Source organism: Microtus pennsylvanicus, chromosome 6, assembly GCF_037038515.1.
Source record: "Microtus pennsylvanicus isolate mMicPen1 chromosome 6, mMicPen1.hap1, whole genome shotgun sequence".
Lineage (NCBI taxonomy): Eukaryota > Metazoa > Chordata > Mammalia > Rodentia > Cricetidae > Microtus > Microtus pennsylvanicus.
Genome location: NC_134584.1, coordinates 37,826,954 through 37,851,664, shown reverse-complemented (window position 1 = coordinate 37,851,664; position 24,711 = coordinate 37,826,954). Strand labels below are relative to the sequence as shown.

The following is a 24,711-nucleotide window of genomic DNA, read 5'->3' as shown; positions in this document are numbered from 1 at the left end:
CTGCCATGTGGGTACTGGGAACTGAACCGTGGTCATCTGGAAGAACAGTTAATACTCTTAACCACTGAGTTAGGAGATCTCTAGCTCCTTGTTGATTTTTTTTAAAGCATTTTGCTTACACGTGTTTTCTATTGCTCACGCAACCAACATACTGCCATTTATTGAGTAGTTGAAAGCAGAGCAGATTTATTAATGTTTTGGCGAGTTTGAGGTCAGCAGTGGTTTCTCACCAGGATGAAATTATATCTGAGTTCCTTTTTGGAGGCTCTAAGGAGTAAGATCCATGTTGTGCCTTTCCCAACCTCCAGAACCTGTCTGAATCCCTTGACTGGTAGGTACTTTTCATCTGAAAACCAGCCATGTCTGTCATTCTCATGGTGCCATCCCTTTGGCTCAGGCCCCTCTGCCTCCCTCTTCCCTGTTTAAAGACTTAGGGTTACATGGGGGCCCATCTGAATTACCCCAGTCTGCTCATTGTCACTCCCCCCCCGTCACTCTGTGTCATAGGTGCAGGTTTCAGGAAAGAGAAAAAGGGTACGGATAGTCTCTCGCTCTCTCTCAAAAGGATGTAGATATTCTCCCCTACTTCTCTCTCTCTCTCTCTCTCTCTCTCTCTCTCTCTCTCTCTCTCTCTCTCTCTCTCACACACACACACACACACACACACACACACACACACACACACACACGCACACACAGAGAGAAAGAGAGAGATAGACACACATACACTCAGACACACACAGTTTGTTTTTTGATTCTTCTGTGGTGTGGGAGGGTCCTCTTTTAGTATTCCTGCCTAAAAACAAATTAAACAGTAAGGCTCTTAAAGGATCAAGAACCATTAAACTCAGGCCAAAAAATGGCGGGGGGTTTTCATTCCTATGATTTTCGAAATGCCCATGTTTTATGATGTGAGAGAAATCTCTTATTCCCTTGAATTTCTTGACAGCTGCCTTTTGCTCACTTGATTTTTATGCATATGTGGTTTAAAATGTCTGGCTTGAAGTTTGCCAAGGAGTCTCAGTTACTAAAGTCAGGAGATCAGTGGGGGAATTTATGTGATTTGAGACTACCTTTTAAAGAAGTATTTTTAGCCCATGATAAAAGACCATAAAGATGCCAGGCAGTGATAGTGCATGCCTTTAATCTCAGCACTCAGGAGGCAGAGGTAGGTGAATCTCTGAGTTCGAGGCCAGTCTAATCTACAGAGAAACTTCCAGGACAGCCAGGGCTACACAGAGAAACCCTGTCTTGGAAAACCAAACCAACCAAACCAAAGGACCATAAAGGAGAGCTGTCCAGCACCATAGCAACAGGTGGGACCACTGCAGAAGGGTCCTGCTGACAGGGAGACCATGTGTTCAGTACCACATTCCGTGTGAACTGGCAGGAATGTATTGCAAGCAAGCATTGCAGGGGGCAATGGGTAGAAAAATTACTAAGGGGAGACACATCAGGAATAAAGTGGATTCTGGCTACCAGAGTTCTTACGGAAGAAAGGCTAGGGTAATCAGTCCCAACTAGGGGACTTTTGGAGGCCAGGGCACCCAAGTCAGAGGAGAAGGTGATCAGACCTCAGGAGTGAGAGGACACTGAAGTATATTTACCTATCCTGATCCACTCCTGAGACTAGACTGTTACAGGGAAGAACACACGTGTTCAGCGGGTGGTTCCAAAGCCTGGTTGAGTAGGCAAATAATCCTTGGCAGACTTCTAAAGCGCAGCACCGGCACCTGCTCTTTCCTTGGCAGTATGGTAGATGGGGCAGTGGTGACGTCATACGTCTGTGAAACAAACTCAGAATAATGGATTGAGCCAGGGCAGAAGGATGGAGAGTGATTGATACCCATTTCCTTTCTCTGGCAAGCCATAGGCATGAGCTGATGGTGAACCAGGGTGTGCTATCAAGATGCAAGCATCACGCCTAAACACACAAATGTTCTAGGTGGAGCCTACACCAGAGTCGCCCCATGAACCACAGAAAGTGGTAGAAACAAGATTGGTGGAGACAATCAGCTCTCGCCCGTTAATGCTGTGGCATCTAAATAAAAACTCTGAGTGTAGTTATTGAAGAAGTGCGGCGTAATTTATTGAGTTACTGTTTTGTCCTCTCTGTGATGGATTACAGAGAGATAAACGAAGCTGTGTAGGAAAGATCTTGTCACCAACAGATGAGCCAAGGTAAAATGTGTTTTCTCTGGCACCAACGTCAAGGCTTTCAGCGTCTTGTGAAAGTGAGGCTAGTGTCCCGCTGACCTCTGCTTAACCCGTGGGCAGGTTACAGTTAATCCCTTTTTGGAGCTGGGTTATAATTGTATCAGCTAGTTCTGAGAGAGGGTTTTTTGGTGGTTTTCCCCCCTCTTCCCTTTCTTGTGTGATAGATATCAAGTACCTCGATTGGTTTGCAAACACTTGTTTCTGCAGCCTGTTCTTAGTGCAAGTCATGGCATAAGCTTTCCTTCTGTGGCGTTTTTCATGTCTTGGCTGCCTCTCAAAGCTCCAGGTAAGCAAATTTGGCTGTTGTGTGTGTGGTGAAGGCTTGTCATTTTGATACACCATTATGCTTCGTGTTTCCTAAGCCTTTTAAAATTGCTGAATGTTTTAAATAAGTGAATGAGCTGATGTTGTTTGGACTTGCATCCCCCCACTCCCACCAATGCAAATGGACTGATTGAATCTTGTTGGTGCAAAACATCCAGACCTTTTTAATGTATGCACTAGACAGGTTGCTTGTAAGACATGTAGCCAGGTAAAAGGATTAGTTTTAATTATGTGCAGAGCTAGTGTGATCATGAAGGAGGGGTAGCCCCTCCTGCCTTTCTGTGACACCAGCCTTAAGACATGTGCCTGAAAGGCGTGTTAAAAGAGCAGTCATTTAACGTCCTCTCCTTGGCATTCGTGAGATGTTTCTCATTACCTGGAGAGCACCTAGACAAGTCCATGCTGCTTTCTTCAGTGAATTGCCTGACTAGTATTTCCTCTCCTCTCTGTTTTGTCTCATGCTTGCGATTCCCGAAGCTTCTGTCAGCACGTTTTCACACTGGGACTTTTAAAGTGAGCCAAAGGTGGGGTGTGATGAACTGCTCTGAGCGCCCTAGCACACAGAGGAGCAGGAAGGATTGGCCAGCACAGGGCCTCTTTTGATGTCCCGCCCTTGTTGTCTTCTGTCTTTGTATATATTAGTATTGGGGAGTAGGGTGGAAGGAGACCCAGACTTGATCGTCTTCTATTTTGTTTCCTGTTCCTTTTCTTTTTCTTTTGTACTTTCAAGACAGGGTTTCTCTGTGTAGCCCTGCTGTCCTGGTACTTGCTCTGTAGACCAGGCTGGCCTAGAATTCGAGATCCACCTGTATCTGCCTCCTGAGTGCTGGGATTAAAGACGTGCACCACCCTGCCCAGCTTTCTTTCTCTTTTCTAGAATTAAAAAAGGGTATTAATTTTTTTTTTAAATGGAGCTCTTTGAGAGATATCATTTACTGCAAAAAAGAAGAGAGAGAGAGAGAGAGAGAGAGAGAGAGAGAGAGAGAGAGAGAAAAGGACCCATCACTGTGCTTACATTTATCCTGTTGCTCTGTTTAGAGTGGAATTTTGTGACCATTTGAAAGGCCCTGTAGCTACTTTTCCATTGTAATTCAAACTGTAAAATGTCAGCATTTGATACTAGTTTATTTGTTAGGAAGTATAGTCTAAAAAATGTTCTTTTAGATAACTTAATCTTTGACCTGTTTGAGTCTACTGCCAAAGGTTTCTTTGGAAATGAGTTATGCAAATGTCTCTTTATTTTAACAAGCTTTAAATTTAAATATTCAAAATAAATTTGACATTGAACGGCTATGAATTCAAGTGTTGTGGGTTCTTTTTTTTTTTTTAAAAAAAAACTATAAATACTATTTTCCCATTACCTACAGTTTTATTTCCTGTGTTTTCAGTTACCTGTTTTGAAGGGCATTTGAAAATACTAAATGAGGGACCTCGAACACAAACATTGCATAGATATTCAACTGTTTGCCATTCTGAGAAGTTGTAATGAAAGCCTTGTGCCATCCTCCTTCGCCACTCTCAGGATGTGAGTCATGATTTTGCTGGGTGGAATTGGTACTATATATGGCACCCACCTGTTGGCCACTTAGAAACTCATAGGTTATCAGACCGAGTGTCCTAATGATGGAATGCTTGGGCTCAAATCACCCTATTTTCCATTTTATTATAGTGTATTGTTATAACTGTTTTATTGTTGATGGTATTAATATGATGTTTTAATATTTTCTGTGTCTCATATATAAATTGGACTTTGTCATAAGTGTGTGTCTAGAGGAGAGAGCATAGTGTAGCAGGGGTCGCTGCTATGCACAGTGCAGGCGTGTACTGGGAATCTTATGACTTACTGTTTGCGGATAAGCGAGGACTCCTGTGTGGTTCAGCTCAGACAGAGCTGAGGATTATGTACTCTTTTGTACAATTACAATGAATTATACACTAAAAATCTGCCAAGTTTTTTTTCCCCTTTATAAACGGGGGGGGGGGCACACATTAGATCATGTGACAATATAAAATGGGCTATGACCTAAAACATCTTTAATTTGAGCAATAAGGGAAAGTGCAACATGTAGCTGGTGGGGATATTGAGGGAGAAGCTTCACAGCCTCAGAACTCTCTGCTTCTCCCAGGGGGCATTAGACTCTGCCTCACAGTAACCTTTTGTTCTCGCTGCCGAAAGATGTTCAGACAACTTGGACAGTGCTACCGCGTTTCTAGTGTGCCTCAGCCGAAAGAAAGAGAACAGAGAGCGGACAGCTCTACCCGTGCTACCCATGCTAAAGGAAACAAGGCTCTTCTATGCCGCGGAGAGTTGACAATGAGCATATCTGTTTCCTGCATAAATTGACCATCACCTAGAACGGTGTTTCTCCTGCTGGGGATCGATATGCAGCCACTGATTCAGTCTCGGAATGAAAATGCAGCAGGACTGGTCACTCTAATGACCTTTTTTTTACCCAGCCCTATTTGAACGGGCTTCCGTAAATCACAGAATTCTTCAGCAGAACCGTGTTTCTTCACATTCCTATTAAGAATCTTGCCCGCTATTCTGTAGCTTCTACTGTAGCTGTAAAAGCGGGTTCATATTTAAGAAGTCAAGTAACATCAACAGTGTACATTCCAGGATATTGGATAACTAGATGTTTTCCGTTATCTTTTACTATGAGAAGAGTGTAGCCAGTGGCATTGTGGAATAAAGCGGCAATACTATGATGAATAAAACTATTGATACAACACTATTGCAAGCATGTTGAATTTTGTTTGAATAATGTTGGAGTTGCATTATGAATTATTTAGTCCTTCCAGTCACTGTGTTATTATTCTTATTGCTGAGATGAGGTGGAGCTCCAGGAACTTAGGTTTGGCAGAGGTGGCTCAGAAAGTGAGTTCTGCGCTGGTGATCAAGCTCAGAAGATTTGTAGGTTTTTCCTGCATTCTCACCTTAGCTGTGGCCACATTCTCCCACCCACTGAGGAAGCATCATTAAAAAATGAATTCTACAAAACTTGGTATTTTTTTCATAGAAAGACTGTCATAAATCAAATGTTCTTAGCTGCTCAGTCATAACTGTTGATATTTCTAATGGATAAAAGTTGGGTTCATCTTCGTTCATATTTTCATTGATGGCTGTCTTAACATAGGAGTTTAGTTTTCTTTTTGTTAAAAATGACCATATATTGAGTATTGGTACTTAAGTAAATATTGACTATAAGTAGCTTGAGTTTTTAAGACTACCACCCCAGTTATATAGGTGATTTTTCTTACATGGAGGGGAATAGTACTAATAATCAAGGCTTTCAAACGGACAGACACACATACACACATTCGTGTGCACATTCAAGATTTGCACAATTAATGATTTTTATCTTTGCTGTCCAAGAATATTTTGTGTTTTGTATTGATTTTATTATTTTTATAATTATATTTTTGATGATACTCTTTTATTCTCACAAGATATTTTTCAAAGTTGAAGCCCAGGAGTATCTTTTTCAGATCTTTTTGAAGCACCTGTGGGAATTAGGCATTAGACTAGACGTAGCTGACTAGAGCCTTTACCTCACCCAAGTGAGGCTAGAAGAGGGCGGGGCTGAGCTTGGTTGTCAGGGAGTCCAGATGGTCCTGGAACTGTCCTTAGCTGAGGGTGGCCTTGAATTCCTGGTCCTCTTGCCTCTGCTGGAGTTGCAGACCTGTATTTGTATGGCACCTTTCTTAGACTCCCCCTCCCCTGTTCGTTTAGTGCTGTAATTGAACCTCACATAAGCTGCACTTGGGGTTATATTTAACCGATCAATTCAGGTTGCTTGAGAGCAACCATGATTAGTTTTATATATTGATTTGCCCATTTTATAAGCACAGTGCGTAAAGAAGGACAAAGTGGGAAACTATCGAGTTGAGGGGACATTCCATGCGTTTGGGCTCTAATGTAATGTATTAGGCACTGCATGAACAACATGCACTAAACTTGAACGTGCAGAATGTGGTGTGAATCTGTAACAGATAGGAGCTAGAAACTTGAGGCCTCGAAATGATGATGATACTGTCGTTTGGCAAAAGAAAGGTAAATTCATAGTTTGAAAAATAAATATATATTTCTTATATCTCAAGTGATAGCGCCATGTCATTTCCATCTACCAATATGGAAATACTGGGAATACACTATATTTTGTGGAACAAGCAGGCCACAAAATTACGATAATATCCTAAGAAGTCTGATTAGAAGCCTGCAGCTGTACTTTTCGAGGTAGCTAAAGCCAATCTGATGTAGGAGGTAGGGCAAAGATGGTTTGTGTATTTGGTGTTCCAGGCATGCTGATGTCAACCTTCTAAACAGTTCTGAATGTCTACAGTCATTGTTAAAATGCAGCAATATAAGGGCAGTCTGCTATTTTTTGTTACCTCTCTGTCTCATCATTTTGTCACAAAAGTATATATATACATTTATATTTATTTATTTATTTTGTTTTTTGCCAGGTTACATTTTTTTTTAATTGGGGTGGAATTAGAGCTTTTTCCTTTTGGTGGCTGGGAAGTACAGCCAGCTGCAAGCCATCAACCATTTAGACTCCATGCTCCATTTGAATTGTGCTTCTGGACACAAGTCAAGGATGACAACTGTGAGTTTCATAACTTTCTCTAACTTGATTCAAAAATGTTCTGGGGCCAAAATACTTCTGAGACCTTTTTTGCCTTCTGCTGGCAAGGCACTGTGGAGGTTATCAAGGTCAAGACTGCATCCCTGGGTCTCTAGCATTGAGGAAGGGGCAGCTCTTAGTGTCTTGTCCTTGTCTGTGTTTATCCAGGTGAAGGTTTATCTGTTCTTGTTCAAGATGAATATCTCTCTGGGATTGTGCCTCTGAAAGTAAAAACTATTATCTGTCATGCATTTTATCTGCCTTGGAAGTGCCAGTATTCTTTCATTGGAGTTACAGGTTTGGACAACACAAAATAAATTAGGAAGGGGAACCACGTCTTTGTCGAAGGCTGAGTGACAAGAACGGGCCATAGAAAGTCAGAGTTGGAATAATTCCCATGTGGAGACCGAGTTTCCACACTGTTTACTTAGTCTTCCAGAGGATGCCTAATCGAAGTGGAAGTTTTCATTTGGGAATCTTTATGTTGGAATGTGTTATATCCTTCTCCAAATTATTTAGGTTAGTTTTTTTTTTTATTAAATACCATCTTGGTTATTAAGGAAAAACAAGTTAATTTGATAAACACAAATCTATATATTTAATACAGATCTGTTTGAGCTACTTCAGTGGATCAAATACTTATTAAACACCTAGCATATCTAGGTATAATATATATACTGACACAACTGCATTTCTGGAAAAAAGAACTAATACTTTATTATAAAATGATATAGTGTAACTGCTAGAGAACTATTTAACAAGCAGACTCTATAGAAATAGGATGCTTAATATACCAGCATGTATCATGGACAGAAAGGAGAGAGACCAGATGATTTATAGTTTTGTGTATTCTTGGTTTGGTTTGCTTGTTTGCGGGACAGGTTCTCTTATAATCCAGACTGACCTGTTAACTACTAGCCATATAGTCAAAGTGACCTTGAATGTTTGATCCCCTGCCTCTACCTCTTGCATGCCTCCATGCTCAGGGATTTGTAGTTTTAGATGATAGTTTGGTCAGCGATGCACTTGTTAAAACATAGGATACACAAGAACAAGCAGCAAGTGTTTGTTGTCTATGGTAAGATCGGTAGTGAGTTTTGGTTTTCATTAGGAGTACCTAAAGGGTGTGTAGATCTAGATGTATGGTGGGAAGTTTACATTCCTCTTTAATTTGCTCTCTAGATAAAAAGCTAGATGTGGGTTAAGGAAAAGCCTGGGATAAAACCGGACTCTCTGAACATAGCGGACAATGAGGACTAATGAGAACTCAAGAACAATGGCAATGGGTTTCTGATCCTACTGCATGCACTGGCTTTGTGGGAGCCTAGGCAGTTTGGATGCTCAACTTACTAGACCTGGATGGAGGTGGGGGTTCCTTGGACCTCCCACAGGACAGGGAACCCTGATTGCTTTTCGGGCTGGGGGGGGACTTAATTGGGGGAGGGGGAGGGAAATGGGAGGCGGTGGCGGGGAAGAGACAGAAATCTTTAATAAATAAATAAATTTATAAAAAAAATAAAAATAAATAAAAAAAATAAAAACACACTAAAAAAAAACTCAAAAAAAAGAAAGAAAAAGAAAAAAAAAACCAAAAAAGGAACTCATCCAACTATTTGAAGCCATGGGAACGGAAGGAATGACATGGATGAACTTAAGTGAGAAGAGTGTGGCAGGCACTAAGTACATGCCCCAATTTCTCTCTTTACCTCTGCTCGTGGAGTTGACTTTACTGGTAAAAGTGTTGTTCAGTAAATCCAGTGACCTGGGCTCAATTCTGAGACTCCATGGTGCAAGGAAGGAGCCAGTTCCTGAATGTTGTCCTCTGATTTCTACGTGTGTGTGGTAGATAGCCTCCTGCGCAGACATTTTATATGTCCCCACAAGCAAACAATTACATGCTCTGAAATGTGCCTGCAAAGATCATTGTCTTATTCCATTTTCCCAGACAGGGTAGCCTTTCTGGTTTTTAATCACTGTCTCTGACTTCTGGACTTACTTTCCCTCTCCCTTGACCTCGGTGAGGTTGTGTTCTCCTTTTAGTCCTGCCACGCCCACTGGTTTCTCTTCTCTGAAGAGCTTTTGGCCCCAGCTTACTTGTCCTGTTCTTTGTCATTTGCATAAACTGTAGAGGGGGCAGACTTGGTAGGAGTCTGATCAGTGTCTGAGATGTGCCAAGTTTATGGAATGTGATTAAAAAGGTAAAAGTTCATTCGTGGAACATACTGCTAGAACATAGAATTCTGTCAGCTGCCGTGACTAGAAAGACTGGGTGGAAAGTTAGAATGATGCCTTGGGTTTTTATTACTTGCTTTGGGAAAGGTCTCTAATTTCTATGATCTGCTTTGCAAAAGAGGAACCCTGGCTTCTGCAGTTTTCAAAGGTGAGAAGGAAAGATAAGAGAGATCAGAAAGACCTTGGTCCTGAGACTCTAAGGTCTTCTGGTGTCCCTCAGTTCCAAGTACTCAACATATTCAAGTATCATACTTTTGGGGGGTGGTTTTTGTGTCTCCAGTGGGGAGAGGAAGATGGCAGAAGCTTTTTAAGGACCTTGTCATCTACCAGGAGAGCTCTGGGTTTTATCTTGACTGAGATAGGCATGGGGGACTTGGGGATTTTAAGATGAGAAGTGACCTGACATGTTTTAACAAGATTGCTCTGACTACTGTGTTGTAAATAGACTATCGGAGGTTAGAGTGGAAACGGAAAGCCAGTTGAAAGCCCTTGCAGTAATCAAGCAACAGATGATAGTACGTTGGACTGGAGTGGTGAGGGTAGAGGTGGTGAGAAGTAGTTGGATTCCGGATCTATTTTGAAGCTGTTGTTGACAGAATTCCCTGATGGGTTGGACACGTGGTTTAAGAGGGGAAAAAAGAAGCGCCAAGGATTATTCTAGTCACTGGCTTCAACGAGAGAGAGAGAGAGAGAGAGAGAGAGAGAGAGAGAGAGAGAGAGAGAGAGAAGAGAGAGAGAGAGAGAAGAAGAAGAAGAAGAAGAAGAAGAAGAAGAAGAAGAAGAAGAAGAAGAAGAAGAAGAAGAAGAAGAAGAAGAAGAAACGAAAGAAATTGTTTTTAATGTCAAGGAGGTGACTTTGAGGAGGAAGGCATTTGGAATAAACTATACAGTTTTTTTTCCCATGGATTTTTTTAAAAATCGTGTTAAAATACACAGAACATAAAATGTGTACCATGTTAGCTCTTTTTTTGTTTTGTTTTGTTTTTCAAGACAGGGTTTCTAGAACTAGCTCTTTTAGACAGGTTAGCCTTGAACTCACAGAGATCTGCCTGCCTCTGCCTCTAAGTGCTGGGATTAAAGGCGTGCACCACCACCGCCCTGTTCATGTTAGCCATTTTTAAAGCGTAGTTCAATGGCTTCAAATGGATTGATAATGATGTGTAGCCATTGCCATCATCCAGCTCTATGACATCCCATCTTGTAGCACTGACGTTCTTTACCAGAGACATTATGTTTTCTATTCTTGTCTCCGAGTTCCTGCTACTACCACTCAAAGCTGGCATTATGGATTCTACTGCCCTTAAATACTCTATAAGCAGAATGGGAGCTTCTGTCTTTTTGAAATTGGTTTCTTTCACAGAACATTAGTATCTTAGGATTGGTTCAGATTGTAACTTAGGTGAGAACTTCTTTTTAAAGACAAAATAATATTGCATCATATGCATAGACTGCAATTTTCTTAAAATTTCAGCTATCAGCACTCACGGTTTGTTTGCTTCCATGTTTCAGCTCTTGCTAACAAGGCTGCAGTGAACATGGATGGACAGATATATCATTGAAATAGACTCGGGTTGCATGTTAGGTCAAATAGCAATTCTTTCTTCAATTTTTTTTCTTTAGAAAGTATTCTATTTTCTCTGATAGCTTAGTACTGTACACTCTACTTCTGCATCCTTGCCAACACTTGAGCTTTGTGTGTGTGTGTGTGTGTGTGTGTGTGTGTGTGTTTGTATCCACATAATTCTTTAGTTGGAGCCTCAAACTCAATATGGCAGTATTAAGGGTGGCCTTTATGAGGGGACTGTAATAAACATCTTTTCGTGCACTTATAAACTTCTTTGGAGAAATGCCTGCTCAGTGTTTGAATGTCTTTTAGGTCCTTAGTTTGATTAAATCCTGTGTGTTTTATCCTTTCTTTGTTACCACGGAATTATTTTTATTTATTTATTTTTAAAGCATTGTTGAGACTGTGGATATGGCTCCATTGGTGCTGTATAAGCATGCAGACCTTAGTTATAATCACCAGTACTCACTAGGTGTTGTAATGCTTGTCTGTAATGCTAGCACAGGATGAGAGTGGGCAGATATAGGTGGCTTCCTGGGTCTCCATGACCCACCAGTATTGCTAAGGTAGGGAACTCAGGTTAAGTGAGGTACTGTCTGAAAAACTAAGGTGAAGAAGCAGTTAGTGAAAACAGACTGATGTTAGTTAGTGTCTAGTTTCCACATTGCTACAGGGATCACACACACACCATTGTGTGGATTTTGTTGTTGAGATTTATATAGACAGAAGTTTCTGTTCCAGCTGGACCTGCAGTTGCTCAGTTCCAAAGAAACACACAGAGATTTATATTAATTATAAACTGTTTATCCTGTTAGCCCAGGCCAACTAGCTCTTACAACTTAAATTAACCCATAATTCTTATCCATGTTTAGCCACATGGCTTGGTACCTTTTGTCAGTGAGGCATGCTCATCTTGTTTCTTCTGCATCTGGCTGGTGACTCACTCTCTGCCTTTTCTCTTCCCATAATTCTCCTAGTCTGATTTCCCCACCTATCCTTCCTGCCTTACTACTGGCCAATCAACATTATATTAAATCAGTATGAGTGACAAATCTTTACAGTGTGCAAGTACATTATCCCACAACATATTTAGAAATTCTTTAGGTGTCCTGGATATTTACCTCTTATCAGATGAGGTTGTCCTAATTTCATGCTAATGTGAAGGGTTTTCCACACTTAAGATATCATCTGCAAACAGTTAATTTTACATCTTCCTTTTTAATCTGGATTCCTTTGGTTCTTTTTAATTATTTTCTTTTTGTTGTTGGTGTTTGTTTTTTAAATCTCATTGCTCTGGTTATAATTTCCAGTTGTGTGTTTAATTGAAGTGGTGAAAACATACTCTTTCTCTGCTCATCTTATTAAAAGTTTTCTGTCTTTCCCCATTTGACCGTGATGTGTATGATTCCATGTGACTTTTATGTTGATAGAAATTCCTTCCATGTATGTTTAATAATTTCTAAATTATTAAATGTTATTGAATTTTGCAATATTGAGTGATGATGTGGGTTTTGTCCTTCATTCTGTTAAGAGTATGGTATATTAGTACATTTTTATAAAGTGAGCCATAGTGGCATTCCAGATATAAATCCCACCTGATGTATATGTGTATACGTGTGTGTATATATTTTTTATTGAATTTGACTTGCTAGTATATTTGAGGTACTTGTATCATTGTTAATAGCAAAATAGCAAATATATTGATTTTCTTTTTTTCTTGTGTCTTTGCTTGGTTTTGGTATCAATTTAACACTGATTATATAAAAAAGTTTGCATTATTCTGTCCTCTTCAATTACTTGAGAATACACACACACACACACACACACACACACACACACACACACACGAGAATGTTTGAAAACTTAAAATGAAAACTTAAGAGTCACTCAGTTGGGTAGTTGGGTATTAGTTTACTGGGGTTATAAAAATTTAGCACTTGGAAACATTTTCTGTGTGAAGTGTTTGAAGGGCTTTAAAAATAGAATTGAATGTACTATGTTTAGAAATGTTAGTTAAAATTGTACATGGAATATAACAGTTTGTTAATGAGGTTAAATGTTAACCAAAGCCCTTGAAAGCGATCGCTATAATTCACTAGACTTATGAGCAATGACACTCATAGGATAAAGACTAAGGAACAGTTTCTAAACTTCCAGCTTTAGTCATTTAAACATTAATTTGTCAAAACAAAGAGTCTTTTCTGAGCAAGAATACCACAACCTTTTGCAGCTCATCTCATGTGGATTTAGATCACCTGGTGGTTTTCAGTGAGCTCTGACTCCTTAGAATGGCACAGTTATTACTAGCTCACAAGGATGTCTAATAATGGGTATCCAAAATTTATAACCACAGTTTTAATTTCTTCCTTTCTTTCTAGATTCTTCCAAAACCTACCTTCCTTTCTGGCTAACGACTCAGTGTCATCTTGATCCCATTTTAGCTACTGCAGGGGCTACCAGTTAGGTTCTGTCAGGAAACTGTGTTTTCAAATTAGCAGTATGCAAAGTATTAAAGCTGGTAACACTGCTATTTTCAAAGGTGTGGACGGGGTACCAAGAAGATCCCTTGTCCCAAATGTAGCAAGCTTTCTTGTTAGACTATCTTTGGCTGGCAAGTCCACAAATAGTGACCTGGGGACTTATTAATTATGAAAGCTTGACCTTAGCTTAGGCTTTTCCCCAGCTAGTTCTTATAACTTAATCAGCCCATAGTTTTAAATCTCTGTTCTACCATGTGGGTCTGTTACCTCTTAGTATGGCACATCTGACTTGCTCCCAGTCTGCTAGCGAAATTGTGCATAGATTCCCCTACTTCCCCTCTCTCCCGGGAAACCCTGCCTATCTCTCCTGCCTAGCTGGTGGCCATTTTGCTCTTTATTAAATCAATCACAGTGACACATCTTTACACAGTGTAAACAGATATTCTGCAACCTGAAGAAGCAAAGAGCTGTTTTTGGAGCTCATTGGTAGAGAGGGCCTCAGGGAGGGTCTGTCATGATAAGCAGGTGAGGTGGCACAACCCCCTGTCTCCTCAGCCTTGGGAGAAGAAAGTAGGAGGAACAGCTCAATCTTGTTCCTCTCTCCTGTATTTTATTGAATGGGACTGGAAGCCACAGGACACGAGTGCTCACTGATGCAGTCTGTGGAGGCCAGCCTCCCAGCACTGAAGACTGGTAGAGGCTGGGTGGGGACCTAAAGTCAGAGTCCCGTGAAGCCCACCTAGGCTGATCTTCCTGGGACGTGCTCTAAGTAGGGTCTCCAACCATGTACGGATTTGTTTGTTTGTTGCTGTTTTCTTCTGTCCCTTTCCTATGAAAGAGTCTTGTTGAATCCCTTTGTTCCCCCACTACTTGTGGGGCTCTCTCTGTGTTTATTCCATAATGGTGCTCCCGGCCACATTCCAGAACACCACTGATTTGCTTTATGTAGACAAACACTTGGGAAGTGTCACATCTTTAGGAACTGTGTTAAAACTGGAAGGGGAAAATATTTAAATACGACTAATAGCAAGTGGCCTTTTAATTTGGTGTACTTAGTTTTCTTTAATCTCTTGATTTCCTGTCTGCTTAAGTAAAATGAATAGTGGGTTCTTGAAAGTCGTCAAGGTACGGTTCAGTGAAACTTCTGGTGTTGTTTACTTTGCCACTGAGGCCACATGTGTCAGGGTTAGAGATTATCATACTATTCAGGACTCCTTGTGATTTCCCACCCCATTCTTGTTAGAGGGCGTGTATGTGTGTGTGTATGTGTGTGTGTGCGCACGCGCGCGCGTGCGTGCATGGGTGTACTAGTGCACACTCCTTTGTGTTTGGGTGTGGAGAGCCAAACTCAGGTTCTCAGACTTGCTCTGTGAGCATTTTACACATCTCCTAACCTGATGATCTCCATTTCAACACTTCTGTTTTGCCTATCCATAGGCCTTGAAAGTTTGAATAGCTGCTTTGTGGGATGAATGAGATTCTTATTTCTCCTTCACACTTGGTCAAACTATATTGATTGTGTCGTCTTATTGACTTGTTAATTCGCATCTCCTTTCTGCGATTGTTTGAGATTTACAGGCAAACAACTAGTATATGATTTAACACTTGGAAATACATCATTTCAGACAACATGCTTTAGGATACTTTGTCTCTTGTATTACTGTGACCAAGAAGGTATTAGGAAATTTTAAGAAATTTAAAATTCTAAATGTTGAAATGAGAGCTATGGTTTTTAGAAGTTCTATTGGTCAAGATAATCTGGGGGCAATTTTAAATTTTTCTACCTGATACCTGTGTCTTCAGATGGTGTGACAATGAAGTATTATTTTACTATATGCAGAATTTGTTCAGACTAAAACTCTATCTCAGATTTTTTCATAGCAGAAAATTCCTGCATTTTTTTTTCGGGTGCTGTCTTTCTTCATTTTTGTGGTTTGATGAATGCCTAGATCTTCTCCATACATTTTTATATGCTTTCAGTGATGGATATTTTTCCTTTGGTAAATTCTGTCTCTAATTGCCCTTGAATAATTTTCTTAAGGGTCTTTTTTCCAAACTTATTTTACCTAAAAAATTAATATTAACACTAAAATCAAAGAATCATAGCATTCTTTCTTGTTTATGAAATGCCATGGAAGCTATAGGATCTGTTCAGAATAATTCTTTTTATAGAATATTATATAAATTATTTCCAGAGTCATTAATGAGGCATAATGTCTTTTTTTTAAAGATTTATTTATTATATATAGTGTTATGCCTGCACGTATTTCTGCACGCCTGAAGAGGGCACCAGATCTCATTATAGATGGTTGTGAGCCACCATGTGGTTGTGGGAATTGAACTCAGAGCCTATAGAAGAGCAGTGCTCTTAACTTCTGAGTCATCTCTCTAGCCCATCTTTTTTTTTTTTTTAAACATATCTTACCTAATCCAATGATTCTCAACTTTCCTAATGCTGGGGTCCTTTAATACAGTTCCTTATGTTGTGGTGACCCTTAACCATAAAATTATTTCTTTGCTGCTTTGTAACTGTAGTTTTACTACTGTTATGAATCATAATGTAAATATCTGATATGCAAACCCTAAAAAAGGGGTTATGACTCACATGTTGAGAACCATTGATCAAATCATTTCCATTCCTTTTGCTCCACTATTTTTTCTTTCCTATGATAGTTCTGCAAGTCTTCAAATTTTATTCTTTTGGGGAAAACGAAGTGTGTCAGCCAAATTCGGCGCTTTATTTCTACCCCCTTTGTGATATCGTAAATACAATTGAGTTGTTTTTCCCCATGTTCCAGATGAATAGTTTTCCTTTAACAGTTGTTTTATGATTATGGTATGCTTTGCAAACTGGAAAATGGGAAATGTGAAGGATTCAGTATTTGATACTCACTAGCTAGACATGTGCAAACCCAGAATGGTTTTATTTAAAGTAAATAAATACGTGCATGCATGCTTGCAAGCCTTAAAGCCCACTCACATATCCTTGGGGAGTTTAAGATATTTTATATTTATGTTTTTAAAGACAGACTACCCTACTGTGCGTTGGTTTTTAACTGAGAAAAGCTAGGTAGTAGCCAGGGCTCCCTGTATGACCAGCGCCATTTTCCTTCCTGCATGATGTGACAGTCAAGGGAAAGGTACACAATGCAATTATCAAATGTCATCCTATATCAAGAGGAGCTTGGAAAGGGGGAAGAGAAGACAGAACAGGAAAGCTGAGTAAGAAGGCCAAACCTATGTGCCCAAAAAGTCAATGCTGTCTTCCAGCTCCCATTTTGCTCTCTTGCCTGAAACTCAGCTGGTTGGCCTTCCCATTCTCAAGACTGTCATTTTCTGTCAGAATGTCTGTGGAAGTGAAACATAAACAAATCTTCCATTTTATGCCTCTGAAATTGACTCTCTCTTATATCAAAGAATACAATGTAGACTTGAAGGTGTTTGGGGCTTCCCCCAAAATGAATGCTGGATATTCAATAGTATACTTTAGCAACTTAAGAGTCAGAATTCCTTCTTTTCATTGCTGGGTTCGACTCCGTGGCAGCCAGGGCTCCAGCTTGGCCAGTTTGATGGTCTCTGGCACCTTCCTGGAGCAACAGTTACTCTTGTGTCTGTGGTACATTTGGACTCCGGCCAGCCATCAGTGTTAGGTGGCTGTCTTATGCTTTTATTTTGCTGTGAAGAGACTCCACAACCACTACAACTCTTATAAAGGAAAGCATTTTGTTGGGGTTGGCTTACAGTTCAAAGGTTTAGCCCTTATCATTATGACTGGTGGCATGCAAGCAGACATGGTGCTGGAGAAGGAGCGAGAAGAGACTGCCACACGGTGTGGCTTGAGCACCTGAACCTCAAATCCTGCCACTGTAACCACTCCCTTCAACAAGGCCACACCTCCTGATAGTGCCACATCCCCTATGGGCTCATGGGAGCCATTTTCTTTCAAACTACCACCTTCCACTCCCTGACCCCCATAGGCTTATAGCCATCACATGACACAGCAATGCATCAAGAGTCCCCATAGCCTGTAATAGTCTCAGTTTAAAAGTCCAAAGTTGAAAATCTCTTCTGAGACTCAGGCAATCTCTTAACTGTAATCTCCTGTTAAATCAAAATGAAAAGCAGATTGATAATACACATCCAACATAGAATGACACAGGATACATTGCCATTCCAAAAAGGAGCATCATGTGGAAGTACTGGACCAAAGCAAGACTGAAAACCAGCTGGGCAGACTCCAAGCTCAGCATCTCCATGCCTGATGCCAAAGTGCTCTTCAGATCTCCAGTTCTTTTCAGTTTCACCCTCAGCACCACTCTCTGCCATGTTCATAGTAGTGTAACGCACTGAGCCTCACTTAAAGCACTCAACTGCTTTTCTAATATAAATCCCAAAGTCCACGTTCCTCCAAACAAAAGCAGGTCAGGTTTATCACAGCAATACTCCACTCCTGGTTCCAACTTCTGTCTTTGGTAAGGTTTTATTGCCAAACTAGCAGTGACCACTGTGGTGAACCTTGGATTTATTTATTTATTTGATTTATGGGGATCGTTTAGTCTTCTTATCCATTCTGCGAATTACCAGATCTTTTTAATATATAGCTCATATGTTCTTTGCAGTCAGGGGAAAATTACTTGTGATGCTTATATCTCATGTTTTCATATTTAGTTTTAGAACCCCTTTGATAGAGTGTATGCTTGGACAGCCCCCTGTGGATGTGGAGAATGAGATGATAATCTTTAGCCTGTATTTTACCTGAATATCCTCATACCTTCATCAGTCTCCTGTAAGATTCTCTTACCGTCTGTAAGGTATCTGGGCTTGTAGACTTAGAGAACAGAGAACTAAAAACATGGAAGACATAAATATAAGTCCACATGCTACTTTTCACTTTTTTGAGGCACGAACAAATTATTTCTTTTTATTGGTGTCTGGTTTTGGTGTTTTGTGGGTGCCGAAGAAAATCTGTTGATGGTTCATAGGTGATCTCAGTTGTCTGCCTTAATCTGTGCTCAGCTTTTGTGCGTGATGTTTGATCGTAGTCGAACATGCCTCCTTAATAAAACACACCTTTAAATAACTCAGATTAATTCCAGCTTTTAACGTGAGAAGATGTCTTGAACTACCCCTGCTGCCAGCTCAGCTGTGGATCTGAGATACGCAGCTGTGTGCTCTCTGCCTTTTTCATCACCAAGAACAGACTTCGCAATCAGAATCTGTCTGGCACGTGTGCTGATGTGTGAGGCGAGATAACATCTAGCTCCCTGTATTGGCTCTTCAGCACTAGACCAGAGTCAACATTTGTCTCTATCAGCAGTTAAAGCAGCACGCTTAGAGGATGCACGGGGATCGCATAAGCCTCTGCCCTTACCCTTTTGTCTGTGTCTTCCTAGTAGCGGACTTATAGTCAAAGAATCAGTTTCATAGTCAGGATAGACTGGTATGTTTAAAAATTGCTTTTTAGTTTTCCCTCCCTAGGGCAAGAGAAAAAAAATTATGATCTCACATTATATTATATAATGAGCAATTTTAATTGTTCCTATTTCAGCAAACTAAAAGGACTGCCTTTATTATTAGCCAGCATTGGTATTTGCTGTTATATTAGCTCTTTGATCAAATGGATGTATAAATAAAGCCTAACCATGAATTATATTTAATTATATGTTATGGAAAGAATGCTGATTGGTAATCACAGAAATCAATGTTTTTAGGAAAACCCTGTTCTAAGTGAAAAAAACCCTCATTTTAATAATGATGATACCTATTAATTATTGCACATTATGCTATCATTTGGTAAATAATGCCTTGTATATTACTCCAGTGATCCTGAGAGGTGATCTTATTTTCTAGATTAGGTGATGGCCGTCAGTGAAATAACTTGTCCTGGTGACGATGGAGCCCTTCATTTCAGGATTTTCTGACATTCTCTATTCAAAGTGGTACCCTTACTGGGGTACACCTGCCATGTGGCGAATTGGATGCGGGCTCAGATATCCAGTTCCAGAGTTGAATTAGTGACTTCATTCAAGTTCTCAAAATCCAGTAGGGGAAGACAGACAGCAAATGAACTTGACAGAACGCTGGGTGTTATGATAGTGGAAGAGAAAAGATGCCGACGGAAAATAAAGGACGTCTTTTAAATTAGACTGAGGGTCATGGGAGTTTTAAGAGGTAGGAATGCTGAGCTGAACTTTGAAAAATGCCAGAGAAAGATGGTGGGGATTGAGGAGCAGACTCTTTAGATGACCTGGAGCCGGTAACAGAGTGTGTGGTCCAAGTATATAGTCGGAAAATACCAGTATGAAGAATTATTCTTGTCGGGTTCCTTTTATCTGTCAAATTCTGTTTTAGGTGATTTACAGACATTTCGCGGAACCAAAATTGATAGCCAACGCCAAATCAAAAAATCTTTGTCTGCTTGTGTAAAGAATTTGTATATTGCCCTCACCGATACAGATGGTCATAACAATATTTGAAGTCACGGACAGGGTTTTCTGTGTTTTAGAGAGATCATAGCCCTTTGGAGGTGGAAGTGGGAATGCCTGAGGTGATGACAGCAGACACCGTAATTGTCCTGAGGACAGTGGAAATGTTCTGACCAAAGCCTTAGGGAGTGAGTGGCAGAGGTGGGTGGCGAGGTAAACAGATCTGCAGGAACTGACGCCTCTGGCGTATGTGGGAATGAGCTTCAGTTTTTATGGAGCCCAAAGACTTAAGCAAAAGGATAGTTTCTCCTGTTAAGAACTACAAGATTGTTTTTTTTTAAATTGTTGACTTTATTTTATTCTTAGGCATTGCAAGCCCCTTGGTCTGAGGGCAAAGAAGGCACTTTGTGGAGTTCCTTTCTAGGGAGCTTTAGGTGACACTTCAGTGCTTCTGATGGAAGAAGAGAGCCTAGTCTCTTTACATGTTTTCATGACCTGACTCTTTCCAAATGCATGAAATAGAGAAAATGCCCTTGGTAAGAAATGTTTAAAGTGGGTTTGTGTTTTCAAGATCTACTTTCTGTTGAGAAACAATTGTTCATATAATGAGGAAAAAACCAGAGGTTTTATATAAAATGTATTAGTGTTTCACTTGTAAGTAAATTTGTATTTCTTGAAGTAAATTTGTATTTTTAGGGAAAAAAATAGCATGGGTTCTAAAAGTGGTCTAGGGGAAGCCCTGCTTGGGAGATGTTTGTGAAAGCGTATATTGCTTGAGTTCTGTTACAGACAACCATGCCTAGAGATTTTACTGCTGTTTTTGTTAGATAATTCTGTCATTATAAAAGTTTATACTTAAAAATTAGATTTCCTGTCAAACTATTACAAGATAAAAATCCTATATTAAAAATAAGAAACACATGTATTTCCAACGTAGCCTCCTTTCTGAGTCTCTTAGCCTCTTTCTCTTTGACTTGGATTCCCCTGATCTGTGAACAGTGTGGCAGAGCTACAGCCCCGGGTAGCCAGGAATATATGAGAATCTTGAATTGGTCTCTTTAAATCTAGTTGTCCCATCCATGTCCTAAGTTTTAAAACTCACTTTTGGTTAATCTTGAAACAGCCGTATCAGGCGGGTGAATACTCCCGATCAAGGATGACTGATGTGTGGACTGGGAGCCACGTGGGCCCCTGGTCTGCCCCAGCGGCGGCGGCACTCTCTTCCATTCAAGCCTCAGATGTCTGGCCCTCTGCAAAGCCGTGAGGCCAATGTCTATAGCTACTAAGCATGAAATCCCCTGCTTCTGTTTGTTTCTTTTGTTGCCACGAGTTAATAGGGACAGAGACAGGAGACAGCCCAGAACAAAGCAGAAATAATGGAGTATTTCACCCCAAAAAAAGGAATGTGGATTGAGAAATACAAAGGGGGACTGCAAAGACAGACTTAGTGTCCCGAGGCAGTGTGATGTATTGGCCAGGAGCCCCAGCCCTGGGACAATTCCGGAGCAGGGCCTTCATCTGTGAGCTCCCAGCCTAGCCATGGCCTAAAGGTTGGACCCATCTTCTATGAAAACAGATTATTGTTTTTCTCACTAGACTTTTCAAGGGCAGTGGGATCTTTCACCTCAAAACGTGGATTGCCTTTGCAGCGCGGGGAAGTCTCCCAAGCTGTCTGGTGGTCAAGGGCGGCAGTATTCTGTCTGCCTGCTTAGTGTTTGGGCTGCATTCGGTACCGTTTTCATCTTGCACTCTTCTCACTGTTTGCAAGAACCCAGAGGCTTCCAAGGTTGTGGGACGTGCTTGACATTCATTTCTCTTCTTAAGGACAGAGATTGCCTTGAAGAATGCATGTTTCTCATCTGTCATTGCATTTGCATGCATTTCTATGAGACCTGACTTTTTCATGCATGTTCCCCCGTGCCTCCCTCAATCAACTTTACTTGCTTTTCTTATTATCTTACTTTATCAAAGCAAAATTTACACACACATATAGTTTAAGGGCAGTAGCAGGAAGACTGTTCTGTTGCTGTCTGTTCCACTGTCCAACAGACGCGTTTCCGTTTATAGAATCAGAAATCTGTGGCCATCATGGGCTTCTCTTCAGATAAGTGGCTTCCTTCCCCAGGGTAAAAAGGGCAAAACAAACTGGCCAAGCCCCTCTCCTCCTTCCCTGTTCCCTAATTTAGAGGGTGAGTGGAGCAGACCCATGAAGTGATGGGCGGAGAAAGCATCTCTTCATCCTTGCCTGGAATGAAAGGTACATCAGAGGTAAAGGGGATGGTGCAGGGAGCGATGGAAAATGAGCTGTGGCTCCTCCGCCAGACATCTTTCTCCCCAGTCAAGAAATTGGCCATGTCTTCGGAGCTCTCTGAACATCTTCAAACCAACTAAAACATCCCATTTATGATGTCTGGTCCCTGGCTCTGGGTACAGTAGTTCCTGAGGCATGAGGACATGAGCCAGAGCTCTGGAGGAGCTAAACAGCCCTGACTCAGGCCCCAGCCCTGCCACTTTGTAGCACCCTGGTAGTTCATCTTACCTGGGTTGCCCTTGAGAGAGTAACTAAAGTTGCTTCTCCATGCCCCAGTCTGGGATGTGAGAGACCTAGATTTCCAGAGGCTCCTGTACTGTAGCAACTCTGGGATCAGAGTCCTGTTCCTGGCAGCCAAGCCACCTGACTTCTTTGAACCCCTGCTGTCTGGTCTTGAAATCAGAATCATTGAATTGATACACACAGATTACTTATACTTTGGGCTCAGTAGTACTGGCTGCCTCTTCTTTTTTCTTTCTTTCAACCTTATGTGAGCATCCAGTTGTACTGATCCCGATGTCTCTCTCCTGTAGAACGTAAGCAGTTCAGACACCTCCTGCCACACATTTGGCATGGATTTGTATTTTATATTAGGCTACCTTTTCAGAAGACAGGCTCGTACTTGATTATTGCAAGAACTTTATGAAGCCCCAAGTTCAATCTCCAGCACTGCAAATAAAATGAAGGAAAGCAACAACAAGAAGAACAACAAAAAAAAAAACAACGAAGACAACAGCTTTAGGAATGTCCCTCTCCACAGGCAGCCGGCATGCACTTGGTGCACAGGCATACATGTCAAATATTTAAGTAACGTTTGTAAAGAGAAACACTTTAGCAATAACATCCACCTGCTTCTTTCTGATTTGGAAGCCAGGCTTCATGAGACATAGATCTAAAGTAAGAAGTGAGTTTTCTCTTGTTTTTAAGGTATGGCCTTGACTTGAAGATGTTTCATGAAACAAGCTTTTTTTGGGGGTGCTAGACTCAGCTCCGTGTATGTGTGTATATATATGTGTGTTATAGAAGCCATTAGGTTTTTTTATGGTCTGATAAGGCCTGTATTTAAATAAGGAAGAAGCTGTGGATTGCACAATATCTGAGACTGGGAGAAGACCTGAAACTGACTGAAGAAAAATTTCCAGCAACTACAGAGCTTCAATCAAATTGGAATCATGCTCAGAATAAAATCTTGTATTCATGGTGAAAAACAGAGCATTGATTGAAACAAATGCCATGTCCCACAAGGCTGGGAATTCCATGCCACAGGATGGTAAGAAATCCTGGCAGTGCATGGGGCTAATGCCAGGGCAGGAGGCTTTTCAGCGAGCCTCTCACCCAGAAGTATGTGGTAGCAGGGCAATTCTCTTGCTGTTTTGATGCCTGGCCACCCTCAGAACCTGCAAAACCAGACTCATTTACAACTAGTAATGAGACCAAAAATAAATATGTCCTTGGGTCTGAGTGAATATTTTTGTCAGTTAGTAAATTTCATAGAAAACACTGCATGTGGCAATGTTACCTGCAGTACCGGTAGTGCACATAGCAGCCAGGAATGGGGGAGGAGGTTGAAGACTTCCCTCTGAGCAGTACGTTGAATAGGGGCTCATCAAGTAGACAGAGAAGGGCTGCTTTCTTCAGGAGGCCGAGAGCCTAGTAGTAACAAGTGTGCACACTGTTTGAGGGACTCGCGTGTGATTTGGAGGATAGCCAGAGTCTTCAGGTGCAGATGAAATACATAGCTAAGTGCCGCGTTACTACTTTCTGGTGCTGATTTGTTATGCAGATATTCAACAAGTCTTCACTGCACTGCCCCGTCTGCCAAATGTCTAACACTGTTCCCCAACAGAAATGGACAAAACGGTAAGACCCACAGTATCTTGCTGTAGGGCTGGCTACCAGACTATAATCCAAGTCCTGATTTCCCCCCTACAATTTTATTTGTTCTTGATTAATTTATTCTTGATGCACATGGTCTCCTTCCTCCTTTCAAAAAGGAACAAGGACTAACTGAGCCCGTGAAAAAAGGCTAGAGTAGCCTAGGCTAGGGAGACGGTGATGGTGGTAAGCCCCCCCGGGAGTGCGATTACGATTCAGACTGCTCTGGTCTTTGTTTCCTGTTTCATAGGGCCTTGGATTTTGTGTGCAGAACTTGGGTTGAACTAGGGTGGGGTTGAGAATATGAGGCGGCTGCTCTGAGCTTATAGAAGGGGCTCCAGGCTGGGCTGTGTGTCAGGCTGCCTGACTCTCGCCAAGGAAGCTAAGCAGCAGCCAGGATACCTTAGGAAAATGAGCATCACTATGAACAGCTATTTGTCCGTCTGGCGCCTTTCTTAGGAGCTTAAAGCATTGAACTCATGCCTCCTAACATCCTCCTGAAGAAAGGAAGTGGCAGATAGTGTTAAATGTTACTGGTTAATCATGGGGAAGCTGAAGCATGGATAGGTTTATGGGGCTTGAGCAGAGTCACACAATGCCTCAGTGTCTGGCCTGGGAATGAAGCCCGAGTTTGCCGCTCGCTGTCAGGACTGCC

The 24,711-nt window shown here is 41.1% G+C and overlaps 1 protein-coding gene across 3 annotated transcripts in view; it reads left to right on the top strand.

The window, feature by feature from the left end:
* Arl15 (ARF like GTPase 15) overlaps positions 1–24,711 on the top strand; it is a 362,817-nt gene that overhangs the window by 95,013 nt on the left and 243,093 nt on the right. The window contains exon 2 of one of the 3 annotated variants that reach the window (XM_075976043.1): positions 7,009–7,151. The exons of the other annotated variants lie outside the window; for them this stretch is intronic. Coding sequence (XP_075832158.1) covers positions 7,104–7,151 — 48 coding nt within the window. The 5' untranslated portion in view covers positions 7,009–7,103. The remainder of the gene's footprint in view (positions 1–7,008; positions 7,152–24,711) is intronic. 3 annotated transcript variants of the gene reach the window in all.